General features: G+C 47.9%; 1 protein-coding gene across 1 annotated transcript in view; it reads left to right on the top strand.

Moving 5' to 3' along the window:
• Positions 1 to 16,718, top strand: part of NECAB2 (N-terminal EF-hand calcium binding protein 2) — a gene marked incomplete at both ends in the record, with an annotated part of 69,201 nt that overhangs the window by 21,693 nt on the left and 30,790 nt on the right. Inside the window, one exon of the mRNA XM_084215459.1 lies at positions 12,702 to 12,810. Within this exon, the coding sequence (XP_084071585.1) occupies positions 12,702 to 12,810 (109 nt within the window). The remainder of the gene's footprint in view (positions 1 to 12,701; positions 12,811 to 16,718) is intronic.

Here is a 16,718-nt window from a genome sequence, read left to right as displayed (position 1 = left end):
GCTGTAGTACCTCTGTAGTACCTCTGTAGTACCTCTGTAGTACCTCTGGACTCCTGAGCAGAACAGAGCAGGGCTGTGCTCCCAACTTAGGGCTCCTCAGTTTTGGGGGAAGAGAAAGGAAAAGTGTCAGCAATTTGGATTTCCTATGAGTATTTGGATAGCATTTCCTGGCATGGCACTTCTGTGTATCTAGATGCTGTTGGGTCCTGGTGGGAGGTTTTTTGGGGTTGTTTCTTTTTTTAAAAACTGTAAAAGGATTCCAGTGATTTTCTTACCAAAGCCTGGGCACAGCAGAAGAGAGCTCGTCTGAGTGTGGTTTATCTTGGAAACTGTTGAGCATCACCCCAAGGGCTGGAGGCCCTGAGTGCCAGTGCCCTCTGTGTAAATTGGGTTCTGCCAAAAGCAGAAGGGCCAGGCTCCACCCTTGTGTCAGATGGCTTGTGTGTCTTGGCCTTCACGAGCCACATTCCCCTTTTTCTCCTCCCTCTGCACAATGCATTGCTTTCCCAGCTGGTTTCTCACACCAGCACCCAGCACTTCCCCCCTCTGCTCTCCAGACCTCACCTCTGGGCTCTGCAAGACCTCAGAGAGAAAAGAGGAGCTGAGAGCAGAGTTCCCTGTGCAGAGGCTGCAGGCAGTGCTGCTCTGCTGGGTTTCAGCATGCCAGGGTGGGCTGTGCTGCTCTCTGCTCCCATGAGGGCACCACTCCAACCCAGCTTAAACCTGGGCCGTGCCTTGGGGAAGTTCTGCATCACAAGGTTCTGCAGAAGAGTCTGGAAGCATCTCCTGCACTGCCCTTGGGCCTCTCCCTGGGATCTGTGTGATGCCAGGCTCTCAGCTGGGCTGGGCAAGGCTGTGTGCTGCTCCAGGTCTCATGGCTGCTGAGATGGTGTGGAAAATTGTGAATTCAGCAAACACTAAGTAGCACACAGCATTAAAAATTCACAAAGACTTCCCTGAAACACGGTCTCTCTCATTTTGATGAGCTGCAGCAGGGCTGGGTGAGTGAGTAGGGAGACCCTTCCCCAGCACTGTGTTAGGAAACAGTCCCATGCACAGCTCACCCCAGTGGTTTGAGCACTTGTGGTTCTCAATTCTCAATGAAAAACTGCAGCAGAGGGTTATTTCTCTTCCTTTCCTCTTTAGGAACTCAGTGACCTGTTCAGGCTTGCTGTGGAAAAGTAAAAACTTGAGAGCCTGTTGTCAGTGTTCAGGGGAAGATATAAGGATTAAGCTGAAACAAAACTTGAAATACTTTAGGTCTGGGATTTTCAAATGTTGCTTTGAAAGTTTTCTCTAAGAAGAGAAGCCAGATAACCCCATTTTTCCCTGAAGAAAAAAAAAAAAAACAAAAAACAAACAAACAAACTTGTAGGCATTTTTCCAGTCCCTTTGTCCTTCAGATACCTTTGTTTTCCTCATCTTGGCTTTATCCAGACTGCAGCAGGCTGGGTTGGGTCAGAGTGCCCGGCTCGGGGCGGGGATGCTGAGCACGGGAGGAGCTGGTGCGGGATGCTGAGCACGGGAGATGCTGGTGCGGGATGCTGAGCACGGGAGGAGCTGGTGCGGGATGCTGAGCACGGGGGGAGCTGGTGCGGGATGCTGAGCACGGGAGGAGCTGGTGCGGGATGCTGAGCACGGGAGATGCTGGTGCGGGATGCTGAGCACGGGAGGAGCCGGTGCGGGATGCTGAGCCCGGGGGGAGCTGGTGCGGGATGCTGAGCCGGGAGGAGCTGGTGCGGGATGCTGAGCACGGGGGGAGCTGGTGCGGGATGCTGAGCACGGGGGATGCTGGTGCGGGATGCTGAGCACGGGAGGAGCTGGTGCGGGATGCTGAGCACGGGGGGGCCGGGGGTGCCTCTCCCCAGGGATCCTGAGCTGCTCACGAGTTTCCCGCTGCCTTCTGAGCTGGTCCCAGGGGCTTTGGCCGCTTCCTCAGCCCGGGCTGGGCGGGCACAGCAGAGGCGCTGAGGATGCTCGGCTCGCAGCCGTGACCTACTTGTGGCAGCCGCGCCGCGCTCGGGGGAGGCTCTGCCGGGCAGCTGCGGCGATTCTCGTCGCTATTGTTTTCATCATTCATTTAATTTGTGGTTTTTCATCTGTACTTTAGTCTCTGCTACGTGGGTCATTGAAGAAAAGACAGCAAAATACCTTATCTTTCTCCTCCTCTTAACTGAGAAGCTGGATGGGAGTTCTGGAGGTTTAATAACCTACTTTTGAAATGAACAAACTACAAAAAATAAACAGAGAAGATATTCATGCTGCAGCTTTGTTAAAAGCAGAAATCTGTGATTAAAGAGGTGCTAGTTGAATTTGCTGGAACAGAAAAACATATTTAGGTTTTGTTTTTTCTTTGCAATCTTTTCAGAGCAGATGTGCTTTCCCTGCAGGACTGCTCTGTTCTGTGCTGCTCAGATGCTTTGCTGGATGAAAGAGTGTAGAAGAGATCTGCACTGTTTGCCTTAGAGATGTTAAATATCTCTGACAGGGCTGAGACACCCATCCTGCCCTGGACAAATAGCTGGAGACACTGAGCATAGGGCTTCCATTTTCACTGTGAAAATAAATGGGAAATGCAGAAGCTTATTAAGTGGAAGCATAAAAATAAGAGCAGCTGTGGTGGATTGAGTGAGGTTTGGCTTGGCTGCTGTCCCCATGCAGCCATGGGGAGCCAGGCCAGACCACTCTGGAGACCTGCAAGGGCATCCTGTGGGGAGGGACACTTTGGCTCTCATTTGTACTGAAGCGGAGACTACCCCAAAAAAAAAAATTTAGCTTTTTTCAAAGGGGTTTCTCAGAGAGGGACCGTCAAACACGAGCAGTTGTTTTGTTTAGAGCCTGAAACTTTTTTCAACAGGGATTTTGAGACCACTGAGTTTCAAGAAATGAAAAATTAGTGTTGCAGGAGGTCAGTGCTGTAGGCTTCCACCTGGACTTCAGAGTTCAGGAATTAACATGAGGCAACAAGTAATTAATGGTGCAGGTTCTGCATTTGATATCCAAGCACCAATTGAGCCCTGGCACGGGAGCTGGATGTCCTGTATGCTGCAGATGATAAAGCAGCCAGGAAACTTCTTCTGCCTTCTGAGAATGCAAATGAGGAATCTGCTTTTCGCGTTAGTTTAATTTGCTGTTTTTATCTCTGCACAGCTTGTTAGCTGAATGGAAAACTGTTGATGCTGCCAATGCAATCTGGATATTGTTTCATGGGACTGCAGAAAGAGATGAGTTTGTAGCTCTCTAATCTGCAGCAATTTGCTGCTAATTTGTCAACAGTCAACAGCCCCAGTGGCCACCACATGGAAACAGCCCCAGCCCCAGTGCCTGCCTCTGGTGGGTGTTGGTGGAAGGTCACTTAGAGCACTGCTGCTCATGCACTGCCAGGCTGTACTGGGCACAGAATAATGCTTCTTTTACAAGGGGGAAACAGCAGAACTGTTGCAGGGACAGAAGCCAGGTGGGTTTGCAGAGTTGCCCACGGCTCATTCCTGACTCGCCACCATCACACAGGGACCCAGCACAGTCATTGCACCCTGGGCACTGCTCTGGCTGTTGTACCAAATCCTTCAGTTAGGTTAAATGCCACTTCTGCTGCCAGAGATCAGGGAATCCAGCCAGGGGTTATTGTTTTACCTGCAGCAATTCCCTTAGATGAACGCTGTGTCTCCCTGGGTAGGGCAGCAGTGGAAATGCACCCCGTGGCTCCTGTCCAGGCTGTCCCTGGGAGAGACTGCTGGTGTGGTGGGGCAGCAGTGATCCCCAGGAGCAGCTCCTGAGGAGCTGGTGCCAGTGATCCCCAGGAGCAGCTGCCAGGGAATTGGCAGCAGTGATCCCTCCCTGCAGCCTCTGGCAGCATCACCAGGCTGTGCCCAAATCCAGCGCGGTGCTGCAAGCCCAGCCAAGAACAGCCTCAGCCCCAGGGAGGTTCTGTCCCTGCCATGCCCCAGCCCCACCAAGAGCACACTTCTGAGAGGCAGCACCATGCATTTTCATAAGTTTTTCCTCTTTTGCTCAAACATTTTCTTCTTTCTCAATTTGAAGCTGAGTGCTGGGCATAATGAGCTGAAAATAGTGCAAGCCCTGCCTTGGCCCTCTGAAATATTCATCTATCTGCACGTTCAAAAAGCAAGCAGGAAGGCTGGTTAATGAGGAGCAGAGGGGAATTGGGGCTGCTTGGTGCCTGCTCTGAGCTTTCCAAGAAATCTGGATTTAATAGGCTGTTGCAGAGCTGGGGTGCACTGGAGTTGGGAGTGTTGGCTTCTGCTTTGGCTTGATTGAAACTTCCTAATCAATCATCCCAGGTTTACTTTTCCTTTTGATGTTTCTGACAAATTTTAATGATAAAGTTTGAAAACTTTGGAGCTGGCAGTGTGGCTGGAGCTGATAGTGCACAAATGTTTCAGTGAGCCCATTCCCACTCCGGCCCAGCACAGAACTACAGACATTGCCTTTCTAAATCTGGGATCTGAGCTGTGCTCAATCAGAAGTGGGGACATTAATTTGGAAGGGGACAGTGTGAGGGCCCTCTGTGGGCTCCAGTGTGTTCTAAGAATGCCTGAGGTTGCTGTCAGTAAGTAATGGTGTTCCCCCACATCTTAGGATGAAGCACCCGCTGTCTAAAATGTTCTTCTTTCTCTCTCTCCTGTTTGCCATGGACATGCATCCCCTGCTGCTCCTCAGGAGTCTGAGAGCTGTGTGAGCCCCATGCTCTGGGTTTGCTGCTGTCAGAGCACTGAGCTGCTCCTTGAGCACAGTGGGATGCACAGGACATCCGACCTCTGCTCCAGCACCAGAGCAGCTGTGCCCTGCCTGGGGCTGTTCCAGCAATTTCCTGAGAATATCTCTGGTACTCCCCTGGTCTGTCTGGGTGCAGGAGGGAGCTGTAGCTTCAGGGACTGATTTCCAGCAGCATGGAGCTTTTGGCTGCTCACCTGGGGATGGAAACAAAGTAAATCATAGAAAGGTTTGGGTTGGCAGGTACCTTAAATCTCATCTAGTTCCAGTCCTCTGGCATGGACAGGGACACCTTCCACTGGACCAGGCTACTCAAAGCCTTGCACTGAACAATTCCAGGAATGGGAAGTGACCTGATGAGCTTCAGAAGTGATACTTTGACTTGTCCCTACAGAGAAACCCAGGTTTCCTTCCTGGCTGCTGAGGCTCTGGTGGGTGTGTGTGACCTGTCCTCAGCCAGCCTGGGCAGAGGGGACTCTGGAAGGTGTCACCCAGGGCAGCTTCTCAGAGGCTTTTTTTCAGACATGGTGAAGGTCACTTGGAGTTCAGAAAGGCAAGGGCTCCCTCAGATCCCATATTGTTCTTGTAGGAGAGCTGAAGGGGAGCCTGCCAGGGGCTGCAGTGGTTTTACATCTCTGCCATCACCCCAAGACTTCTCCCTCTCAGCAGAAATCTCCCCCAGTGGGAGCACCTGGAGCATCCCCATGGCATGGCAGGAGTGAGAGCCTTGCAGCAGCTGGAAACCATGCATGGCCTTTGATGGGGGAGTGGGGAACTGCAAAGGAGGCTCCCAAATAAGCCCCTTGCTCTGCTTTGATGTGGCAGGGCTCAGGAGCAGATCTAAATTTCTCTCTGTGATTCCCTGGCCACCTCTATTCTGCACACAAAGAAATGCTTAACCTTGCAGGGAATTATGTATCACACTGCAGTTTGCTGATGCATAAAAATTGACTAATTTTTGCATAGGAAAATAGCAGCTATGCTATTTAATAATTTAGTATAAGTATCCAAATATCAGTTTTTCCTCCTACTATTTATTTTATTGTATTTTTCTTTGCCTGTAGTAATTCTTGTCCAGAATTGTTATTTCTAGGGCACTGCAGGAAACAGGTTCTGCTCTCTTTTAGCAAGGTCTCCCTGTAAGAATTTTGCCTTAAGAGCAAGGAAGAAGTTTTGAAGTCAGGATTTACTGCTCTGGGATGGTTGAAGCACAGAGTAATCTCATATTAACAACAAGCTGTGCTGTCTTTGTGTTTCATTTTCACTTTAGATCAAATATTTAGAGAGGCTGCTAGTGGCTCATGGGCTTTGACAGGGGTTTGGTAGAGGAAAGTTTGCTGATGTTTTTTAAATCACAGAATGATCCAGGTTGGCAAAGCCCTCTAAGATCATGGAGTGCCCTTGGAGGCTATCACTGTCCCCACATGCCATATCTAGAAGTCATTCAAAATGCCTTCACAGGTGGTGATCCCACCACCTTCCTGGACAGTCTGTTCCAATGCTTGACCACCCTCTTAGTAAAGAAATTTTTCCTAATATCCAATCTGTGCACTGTGTTTCAGGAAGGTGACTGAAGAAGGGATCTGCAACAAGGCTGCCTGGGCAATAAACAGAAATTTGGGGGATCAGGTGGTAGAGATCAGAGGCTGATGATGTTGCAACCACTTCTCTCGGCACAATCACCTCTAAAACAGAAATTCTGATTTTGTATGGCTGTGTCTACAATGTCACATGTTACACCTCAGAGTTCCAACAAAGAAAGAAGGTGGGATATGGGGAGGGGAGACACTGAAGGCACTTTAATGGAGAAGGAAGCAAATGTTCAGAAGATGTTCAGGATGACAGAGAGCAGCAATTACATTGAACCTAGCCAGGCTATTTACACCCTGGGCAAGTCAAATTCCAGCACTTAATTTATAAACAACCAGGAATTTCTGTGGAAGGCATTCCTAGAAACCTGTGATCAAAAGTGCAAATTCAATATAATGGGTGAGCACAGAAACCAGCACCCCCCAACACAGAAACATTTAAATCAGGTCATTGCAGCAGAGTGAGAATTATGTGGGAAAGAAGTAGAGTCTTCACAAAAGATAGTGAGAGAAAATGTGTTATATCAGCCCTGCCTGTCTCCCTACCTACAGCTTACATTTGATAACTATCTATAGCTGCCATTAAAAATAATTTCAAAATTACTCCTAACTCCAGGATGACAAAAGGCTTGATTTCATGATAAAAGCTGAGCAGCTTGGGGAAAATTCTGGCATGCTAATGGACACTGCTTAATGCCCAGGCAATTTCTGATGGGAATGAGGTGCAGTTTTCTGACTACAATGGAAATCCCATTTTTCTCCAGTCCAAGTCCCACAGGGAAGATTCCCAGCCATTGTCTGCTTGGTGCATGCAGCATTACCCATCACCCTAGACAAGAACCAGGCTTTAAGTCATTCCTCAGTATCTTATACTGACTGATGTGGTAAATTTGAAGTGAAAATCAGTTTTCCCCTATTTTAATGGAAATGAAAAGGCAAATCCAGTCACAAAAAGGATCCTCAATTCTTCTATTAAGTGCCATTCCCAGATTTTGGGTACATCCCAGTTTCAGTTTTACCACAGAACCTCATCCTATGCTGCAAAGAAGAAAGGAGAAGTGCAAAATTGGCTAAATATTGTGTTTGACGAAGACAAAAGTTAGCCAAATTCCCAAAGAAGAGATGATCTTCATTCCTGGGGTTTTTGCCTAGGGAGGGGAGCTGGCTGACTCCTTGAGGGATGTTCTTTCATTTGCTTTGTGCACCCAGTGTTCCTCCAAGGTCTCATCCAGGCCCAGGAAGGGAAGCTGTTCTGGGAAGACAAAAGCCCCAGAGGTTTCCATGAGCTCATGGCACAGGGAGGATGCTGGAGTGGAGCTGCCTGGGGCAGGTGCCAGTGAGCTCTGGGCTGTGTGCCCAGCCTGCCCGGGGACGGGGCACTGCCACGGAGCTGTCCTGGTCACATGGAAACACCACCTCAACACTGTGATCATGGCAAGGAGGACAGGAGGAGATCATGGCCAGCACTCAGACAAGCATTTCCAAGTGTTTTTCAATGAGTTGAGTGATCAAAACCCCAGATCCTGAAGTTCAATCCCTGGCTTTGTGAAATTGTCTTCTGTGCCAGCTTTGCATTCCTGCACCAGCATCACCCAGTAGGACCCACCAGCGTTCCCAGCTGGCATTAGAAAGGCACAGGAGCATCAAACAGAGATTATTCACTACACTGGAAACGTCACTATCTCTCTCAGGTTGTCTGCTTGGTGTGGCACTGCCCCTTGTGGAAACAGCTGCGCTGGGCATTAGTTAAATTTCAAAATTATGGAGCCATTCTGTAAATTTCTTTCCCCAGAAAATTACTGTAATTGCAGTAATTACCTTGTAAGGATGTGTGCTACATCTCCCTAGCAAAGGCACTGTCAGGGCTGAGTTCCAGTGCCAGTGGCCCTGTCCTTGTGCAGAGCCACCCAACGTGGGCTGTGCTGCTCCTGCAGAGCTCCCGCGGCTCTGCAGCCTCAGCCAGGGGAACCTGGGGGGAACCTGGGGGGAACCACCAGCCCTGCTTCCAGCTGAGTGCAGCTGCCCCAGCACAACATGGGAGGCTGCAACCCAGCTGGGGGGATTTTTGTTGTTGTTGTTGTTTTTGGTCGGAGTCAGTGGGGAGGAGCTGCAGATGATTTTTGGAGCGGGCTGGGTGATGCGGAGGATGCAGCCCCTCTCTGCCCAGGGGAAGGGTTCCTCACAGATCAGATCTGTGGGGCTGCAGGTCATCTTCCCCAAGAGCCCAGCGTGGAAAGCTCAAGCCCATATTCCCCTTTGTTTAAATGAATGAAGTCACCCCTCCTGGCTGCTGAGGGGGCTGGATGGAAGGTTCAGGGTGGGAGCCAGTCCCTGTTCCTGCTGGCTCATGTATCTGCACATGCAAACCCCAAGAAAGAAGGAAAAATAATTCTCATTTTTATTCACAGGCCCCAATAAAATCCAATTTACTTACCCATAGCTGTTGGGCATTTGCAAGCGAGTAGAGCTTAGAGCATTTTAGAGCTCACAGAGCAATAAAAGTAAGTAATGAAGTACAGTCATAATAATAGCAGGAAAATGCATTCATAATATATCTGGAAAATATATGAGCAGTCTCAGCCTCATGTAATTGAAAACATATTTAGCAAACTCAGGCTAAGAACAGTGACCTTCTTTTGTAGCTGCTTTAAGCCATTTGTATCACGGAGTGAATTTCCAGAAACTCAGCCACCAGATTTCCTATACTTTGGACGATTTATGATCTCAGTTTGATTTTTCCCTGGGCTGTGTTAGCGAGTGAGAACAGCTTGATTGTGTGAGTTAGAAGGTATAAAAGCCACTTCTGGACTCCTCACATTTTCATGATGGAAAATGGAGATATAATAACATCCCAGTTGGGGCTTTCTGATGCTCTCTCTCATGCCCTTCCCTCTTCAGTTAGTTCTAACTTTGATAACTCTGTTGGGCTGGCAATTTGCTTTGGTCTTTGCCTGTGATTGAATTATTTTGAAAAGCTGGGGGAAAATGAAGATTGCACTCTCAGGAAGAAATGATGGCAGGATAGCTGTGGCCTGATGATCTCTTTTCTCAGCCCATCAGTGCCAGGGAGGCAATTTCTAGTTAGTGGCACTTGTCCTTGCTGGCAGCTGGGTGTTACCTTCAAGTGCTGGGTTTAAAGGGGAGGGAGGCAGTCACTGGAAATAGGTTAGCTGCCTTTGGTATGGTTGAAAAGTCACAAATACTTGTGTAGATCTAGATCTCTAGATTTTAATATCTTTATGATCTAGAGATCTCTTTGAGATCTCTAGAACCTAAAAATGATGGAAACTTTATTTGGTTTAGTAAGATATGGTAAAGAATCTCAATTTTCCCCTTCGGCTTCCTGTCAAAAGTGGCTCCCAAAGGCAGAAAGATGCCAGAGCAGCTCTACAAGGCAGGGTGTGGGTGAGGCTGAACCAACTCTGCCTGTCCCTGTGGAGAATTTGTACCTCATGAACCCAGCAGCTTTCTGCAAAAAGCTGCTTTCTGGAAGTCTTATCCATTCTGTACTGAGTGTAGACACTTGTGCTGCCAGGAGAAGCTGGCACTGTCCTGATAAGGCTCCTCCTGGACCACAGTGTCCCATCAGCTCTTACTTATCACAGCCACTGCCAGCCAGGGCACCTGCTGTTGCTGCCATCGTGGCCAATCCTTCTCACCCGGGGTTTTTTAACAGTTTAATCTGGACTGGCAAATCCCAGCCCCTCTCTCCTGCTTCCTCTTATCACCCTGAAGTTCCCTGAAGGCATCTTTGCCTGCTGGGCTCAGAAAGCCAGGCTCTCAGGCTGTCCCACAATTATAGATATGCAGCTCTAGGATTATCGCGTAACTCAGGGAGGTTTTTGCTTTGTGTGCTTGCAGACAAGGATTCCAGTTTCTATTAAATAACCATCAGCTTTAAGCTGACTGCTACTTGGTGCTGGTGGCTGGGGGGGATGAAAGTCCCGAGCACTGCTTGCAAATAAAATTGGTACTTTTAGTCAAATGCTTTTATTCAAGCAGTTCTGTGGGGTCTCCAGACAATAAAAATTAAATAAAACTCACTGTCACCTCCTTATTCCTCTAGATCCTTACAGCATTCTGGTTTTTCATTACTTCAGGCTGTTAAATGCCAACAAAAATTCAGTGTATGTTGGTTTCCATGACCTGACCTGTCATGGTTGTTGGTATCTGTCTACCTGTTCTCTCTGGACACTCTGAGATAGGAGTCAGAGCAGTTTTTTGGCACAGATTTTAAACACAGATATTTCCGAAGCTGCAGCAAAAAATGCATCCTGGAACACATTACTAAAAAAAAAAAAAAGTATCAAAAACCCAGAACAAAACAAATCAAGCAAGAGTAAAATGCAAGACAGAAGTTATAGGAGATAAACTAGGTAAAGGGTGTGGATTTTTTGCCTTAAACTTAGAAACACCTTTTGTTTTTCAGAGTTAAGTAAACTGTAAATTCAGATTAAAGTACTCTCCTGAAAAAAAAATCCACTTCACTTTACAGTTTCTCTTTCCCAGGAAGTTGGTTTATGTGACTTTCCTGGGAATTTATTTCTGCTGCCCTGTGTGTGGAAGGACAGCTTGAAGGTGAACAAGCGCTGATTTATGGTTTACAATAAAGTGTTCTATATATAAAGAATTGTTTAGCCCTTGTGGGATAGAAAAGCTGCCATCCTTTTGATCTTGGTGCTTGAAGATGTGCATTCATTGCCAGTCAGGATCAGAAGAAACCAAACCTTGATCTTAGCTAGGATACTGCATAAATAGCAGCACGGAGGGGGAAAAGCTTCTCAGGCAGTGGAGCAAGGTGGAGAGGTGGAGATGAGAGGAGTGGATGGGGCTCCTGCCTGGACACAGCCTTTCCATCTGCCCCAGGGACAGAATGCAGCACAGGGGGAGCCTCCAGGGCACACTGGGGGATGCTGCCAGCAATAGGTTCTCACTGAGGTACAGGGGCTTCAGTGTTCTGTGCACTGAAAAAAGCAGATTTGGGACCATCCCCTGAGCTGTGCACTGCAAATCTGCACCCTGCCTGCTGCACAAAGGTCACGTTTGGGGAAGGAATGGGGAGAACAATAAAGGCAGCTGGACCCTGCCTGCAGCCATTGTGCTGCTCTGGAAATGGTGCCCTCTTCACCCAGTGTTGCTGCAGACTGTTCTCCCGCTGTGTTCCTTCCATAATTGCCAATTAAATGTGCATCTTAGACTCAGTTTATCACTGTTCTAAATTCGTCTGTGCCAGCCAAGGGAAACTGGGTTAGCATTTGGCAATGCAGGTATGTTTGAGGAGCAGCAGCCTTTCTTTGGGGAAGAAATATTGATGTGTATGTGGAGAGTTGGATAATTTTTTCCTCTAACATCATTTCCTGAAAAAGAAACAGCAGGGTTTATTATTGATTTGATTAAATAATAAATGATACATTCTCCTCCCACAAAGTAGGCAGTATTTCCAGCCTGTGACTCTTCTGTGGATATGAATGGAAAGGTTTGAAATAAAATGGGACCTGGGGTAGTTATTCCCCCCCAGGCACTGCTGCACACCAGAGTGTGGTGCCAGCAGCTTGGACAAGAAATGATAAATTAAAGTTTCTTCAGAGTTTCTATTGTCTCTCTCCTGTTGCTTTATTGCTGAGCTTTACAGGAGCTTTCTCACAGCCAGCTCTGCTCCTGTCCACAGAGCAAGGCTCCAGATTTATCAGTTAAATGTAAACCACTGTCACTTTCTCAGTCCAGCTTGTGAGAGCCCTTCTTTCAGCCCCTTGTACATGAATTGGATAATTTCTTTTTCTTCTCAGTCATTTAAGGAGTCCATCGTGGCCCCAGTATTAGATGAACACTGGGACCAAAATATAAAATAACAGAGAAGGTCTATGGCCAGATTTCCACCTCAGTGAAATAGCTTCATTTAACATTTCTGTCCAGAGCAGGGAGATGGACTGTGCTGGAGAGGATGCAGGGATGGCAAAAGATCCTGCTGGGTCTGTTGTAATTCCAGCCCAGGGTCTTTTCCTATCTCATCCCTTAATGAGCACCCTGCATCACTTGAACATAGGGCAGACAAAACACTCCATAATTCCTTAAATGTAATTCAGTTTTAGGATGAAGCTCACCAGTTTTTCCTCTCTGGGTTTGAGCCATGCTGTGGGTTAAGGGCCCAGTTTGTTGCCAGTGCATCCATAGCCAGGAGCATCTTCCTCTGCTCTGGGCCAGCCAGAGCTGCAGGGTCCCACCCTGGGGCTGCCAGCCCTGCTCTGGTTGAGGGCCAGTGTTGCAGAAGCACTTGGAGATCATTTTGGTGTGAAGCTTTAAATCTGTCAATAACTCTTGATTTTCAGCCTTGCCCCCTCGCTCTGCTGTTCCCTAATGGTGCTGTGCTGCTGTTTGCAGATGATGGGAAGCTGTCCCTGGAGGAGTTCCAGGCCTTCTTTTCTGATGGGACACTCAACGAGGAAGAACTGGAGAAGCTCTTCCACACCATTGACTCAGACAACACCAAGTAAGCTCAGGGTGCTGCCCCCCTTCCATTTCAGTGTCTGGATCATGGCAGGGGGGGCAGTGCTTCACCTCTGCACAGGCTGCAGGAGGGCAGCTTGCTTTGCAAAACTCTGTAAAATCTCCATTTCTGCTTGGTTTGTGTCTTATCCTGACAGCCATTATGACTTCTTTTGTCCTGGTGGTTTTTTCAGGCCATTTTCTGGCCTTTACAGCATATGAAATAATGCTTAGTTTAATGTGGGCATTTAAATACCTGTTTACCTTTTTACCTGAAAGCTTTGCTGTGCTATAAAAGGCAGCAGTGTGAATCTCTCTAAGCATAGACCTGTCCTGTCTCTTTGTGGTGTCTCTGTATCCCCTGCACCTGGACCATGCCTACTTCACTCCCAACCCAAAAAATGCCCTGGAAAGCAGTGATTGTTCTGGCACTTAAAGAAACAAACCCCTTTATCTTCAAGGTGAGCTCCTTCCCCAGCCCTGGAGCCACCACAGGGGGTGCTTGGCCTCTGCTCTGGTCCCCCCAGCCCGAGGTGCTGGAGGATGCTCAGGCTTTGGCCACACAAAGCCTGGCCAAAGGCAGCCCTGCCCTGCCAGCACCACGGCTCCAACAGCAGCAGGGAGCAGGGATGGCAGAGGAGGGCTCCAGGTGTGCCTTTAGTCTGACACAACATCAAAGATGAAGCTCAGCACGGCCCTGACTGCTGCTCCTGAGCATCAAACATCTGCAGGCTGTGCCAGGCTACCAAATTAAATTGACAGACTCATTAGCAGCTGATGTTTCCTTCCCCCCTCTGTCTGCTGCCTCTCCCTTAGTGCTCCCTTTGCCCTGGTGGGGTCTGAGGTGTTTGTGAGCCCCTGAGGTGCCTGGTGCCAGCAGCATTTGGGGCCAGCCCAAAGCCATGGATTCCTGGGAGGAGCCCCCTGCCAGCAACCCCTGGGCACCAGCACAGGGGACACAGCCCACTGCTGGGTCTTCCCTTCCCAAGAGGAATCTGCCTTCAAAAGCCTGAGTGGTTTTGTGTTTGAAAATACAGATGAGAACCAGCTTTGAGTCACATTCCAGTGTGACTCTTATTCCTCTGGAGAGAAAACATCTGTCCAGAAAGCCAAAGAAAACAGAATCCAATTCCAAATGAGAAGTCTTGAAGCAAGTGATTGAAAAATAATAATGTGGTGAATTATAAAGCCTTCTGGCAGCAGGGAGATGGAGTTTTGCCCATGTGAGTGGTGGTGCACTTTTTGCCGCTCATCCAAAAGATCCAATGGAAAGCAGTGCCTGTGCTGGAGGGCACTGGCACCAAAGCAGCAGCTGTAAAACTCATCAACACAGTACAGGGACTGCTGAAAAACTTCCAAGAGCAAAGTAAATGTGAAGTATATCAAAAACGTGTATTTTCAATGTGTGTACTTCCCAAAGTTTTCCAAGGTCAAAAATACCAAAGATTGATATTTACCTTTCCTTGAAACAAAGTAGTGATTTCTTAAACTTTCTGGGAATGATCCATCCTTTCTAAAGGTTCTTCTTCCACAGCTGCTGCCTCATGGTTTGTGGGTCTGTCTATCCAGCTCCAGGTGATGCTCCCAGATGGGCTCTCAGTAGACTCTGGGACTTGGGTGCTCACCTGCCTCTGCTCTGAAATAATTCACAGCATTGCCTTAGCAGTGGGAGGAGGCAGATGGTTCCTGTGCAATCCAGGGCACTTGGGGTGAGTGTGGGGATGTTTCTCCTGGTCTCCTCGAAATGGGAAATTTGATTGCAGCCCATTTTTGCTGGGGGATTGTAGGAAATTTGCAGCTTCTCCAAGCCGTAGTAAGGGATGACATCTAAACTGGACAGAGAGAAAATGTGCCATTTGTGAATGCCATGCAGCAGTGCTGCTGGCAAGGAGCCTTGGTGAGCAGCTCCCAGGCATGGCAAGAGCTCCCACAATCCTGCAGGGATTGTCTTTGGCCAAGCTGGCTGGATGGACTCATCAATACCTGTTAGGGACTGAAACTGGCAGAGAGCAGCAGAGCATCTGCTCTTCTTGCCTGGAAGGAAAAGCAATGAGCTGGTCACGCTTCCAGGTCAAACCCTTGCATGAATTGGCACTGGTTATTGATTTAGAAAGCACAGACATCTACAGCAAATTTATCTAGCTGGGCAAGGAAAATATTCTTGTTTTTAATCTGCAAGAGCTGCCTTAGTCTTCAGAAGAGCTATTCAGAGCCAGGCCTCCTTCTGCAAAAGTGTTTTTCACTATGAACTGGGCAGGAATTTATTCATTTTTAAGTTTTCTGAAACTTTGCTTTATTACCCATTTTTTCAAATATTGGCCATTGTGTTTGTTTAGTGTGCAGAGCAAAGTTTGCTATTGAGATTACAGCAAGAGGAGAAAATGAAGAGGATTATGTTCCTGCTGATTATTAGTAATTGCTGCTACCAGCCAATTACAAAATGTTGATTCAATTTCCTGGAGTATTTTTAGAATCTGAGAGCTGCCTTACTGGAGCAGCTAAAATGTGTGTCTGTACCAGTTTCTTGACTGGGATTAGCTGGGGAGGCAGTGCAAAAGAGAAAAGCTGGGCAGAGGAGTGGGAGGATGAGGTGGGCTGTGGATGAAGGCTGTGCTGCTCTGGGGGTCAGTCCTGGGGTGCTGTGGCTGGAGGAGTCTGTGCTCCTGTCCAGAGCCCAGAGAGATCCCTGTGACAGCAGGGTGCACTGAGCAGGATGCTGAACTGAAGGGGGAGGCTCCAAAATAACCCAGCAGCACTAATGAGCTTTTTCCATCCTCCTTGCCTGCCTGGGAAGTGTCTGTAGGGCATTGATGGTGCAGGGTGCTGGGATGGGCTCCAAACACCCATCCCAGGTTTTATGGCAGGTGTCTCCATGCAAGAACTGTGCTGTAGGTCCCACAGTCACCAAATAACTCCTCTGGCAGCAGGAACATGCCAAATGTGTCATGTGTTTCTCTTGGCATTTTTTTGGCAAAATTGTACTCATAAAGCTGCTGTTACTTAAAGACAACACAAAAGTAGCATTTCTGTCTCTGTTGCTCCCACTGTCTGCCCCCCTTCTCTCCTTCCAGCTACAGCTGGGGGCAGGAACAAGACATGGCTGGGTAGTTTTTCACCACTGGTTTTGGCTGTTATTTCAGGAGGTTTCAGCAGTGCTCTTTGGGGAGCTGCCTGAAGATGACTGGAGAAATAATGACATGTTACAATTAATACCAAAGCTACCAGAACAGCACGAAAAATGTGCAATATATGTGCATGTGATGTATGGGCACACATAACTAAATGTATACTTCTTGTTTAGTGGTAGAAATGGGCTTTAGAAGACATTGGATTAATGGTTACCTGTGAAATTCAGTTACATTTGCAGACTTGTCTACACACTTTCTTACCTTTTGTAACATGATGTATCAATTTTAAAAGGAAAAATATCTTTGCAGATATAAAGTCAAACAAGTTTTAGGGTCACCATGAACAGATGAAACCCTTTAAAGGTATTACTGTGATATATTTGTGATGCTGGACAAAGCTTGCTTTGTCTGGCTCACAGCTCCCTGGGCTGGCACTAACTCCCCTCTGGAGGAAGCACCACTCAGCTCTTGGGAAAGCACTGGGATGTCAGACATGGCTGTTGACCAAACAAGTGTAGTCCTTGCAGGGGATTTTAAAAATTCCTTTTCTACCTCATTCATTTTTCATAGCTGCAGAGGACAATCCTTTGGGGAGAGATCTGCTCACTGGAGCAGGACTGCTCAGATGAGCTGTACAGGTCCATTCACAAGGAGACAAGGACATGGCATTAGCATTCTGCTGCTCTGTCATTTGTTATCTCTTTGCTGGGCTTACAGCTATTCTTCTAATGGCTTTGTTCTCCCCCTCTCCCCAGCCTAAATGAGCTCTTCTCTCCAGTGGCAA

This window comes from Fringilla coelebs (genome assembly GCF_963513975.1).
Source record: "Fringilla coelebs genome assembly, chromosome: 14".
Classification (NCBI taxonomy): domain Eukaryota; kingdom Metazoa; phylum Chordata; class Aves; order Passeriformes; family Fringillidae; genus Fringilla; species Fringilla coelebs.
This window is presented reverse-complemented; position numbering and strand designations above follow the sequence as displayed.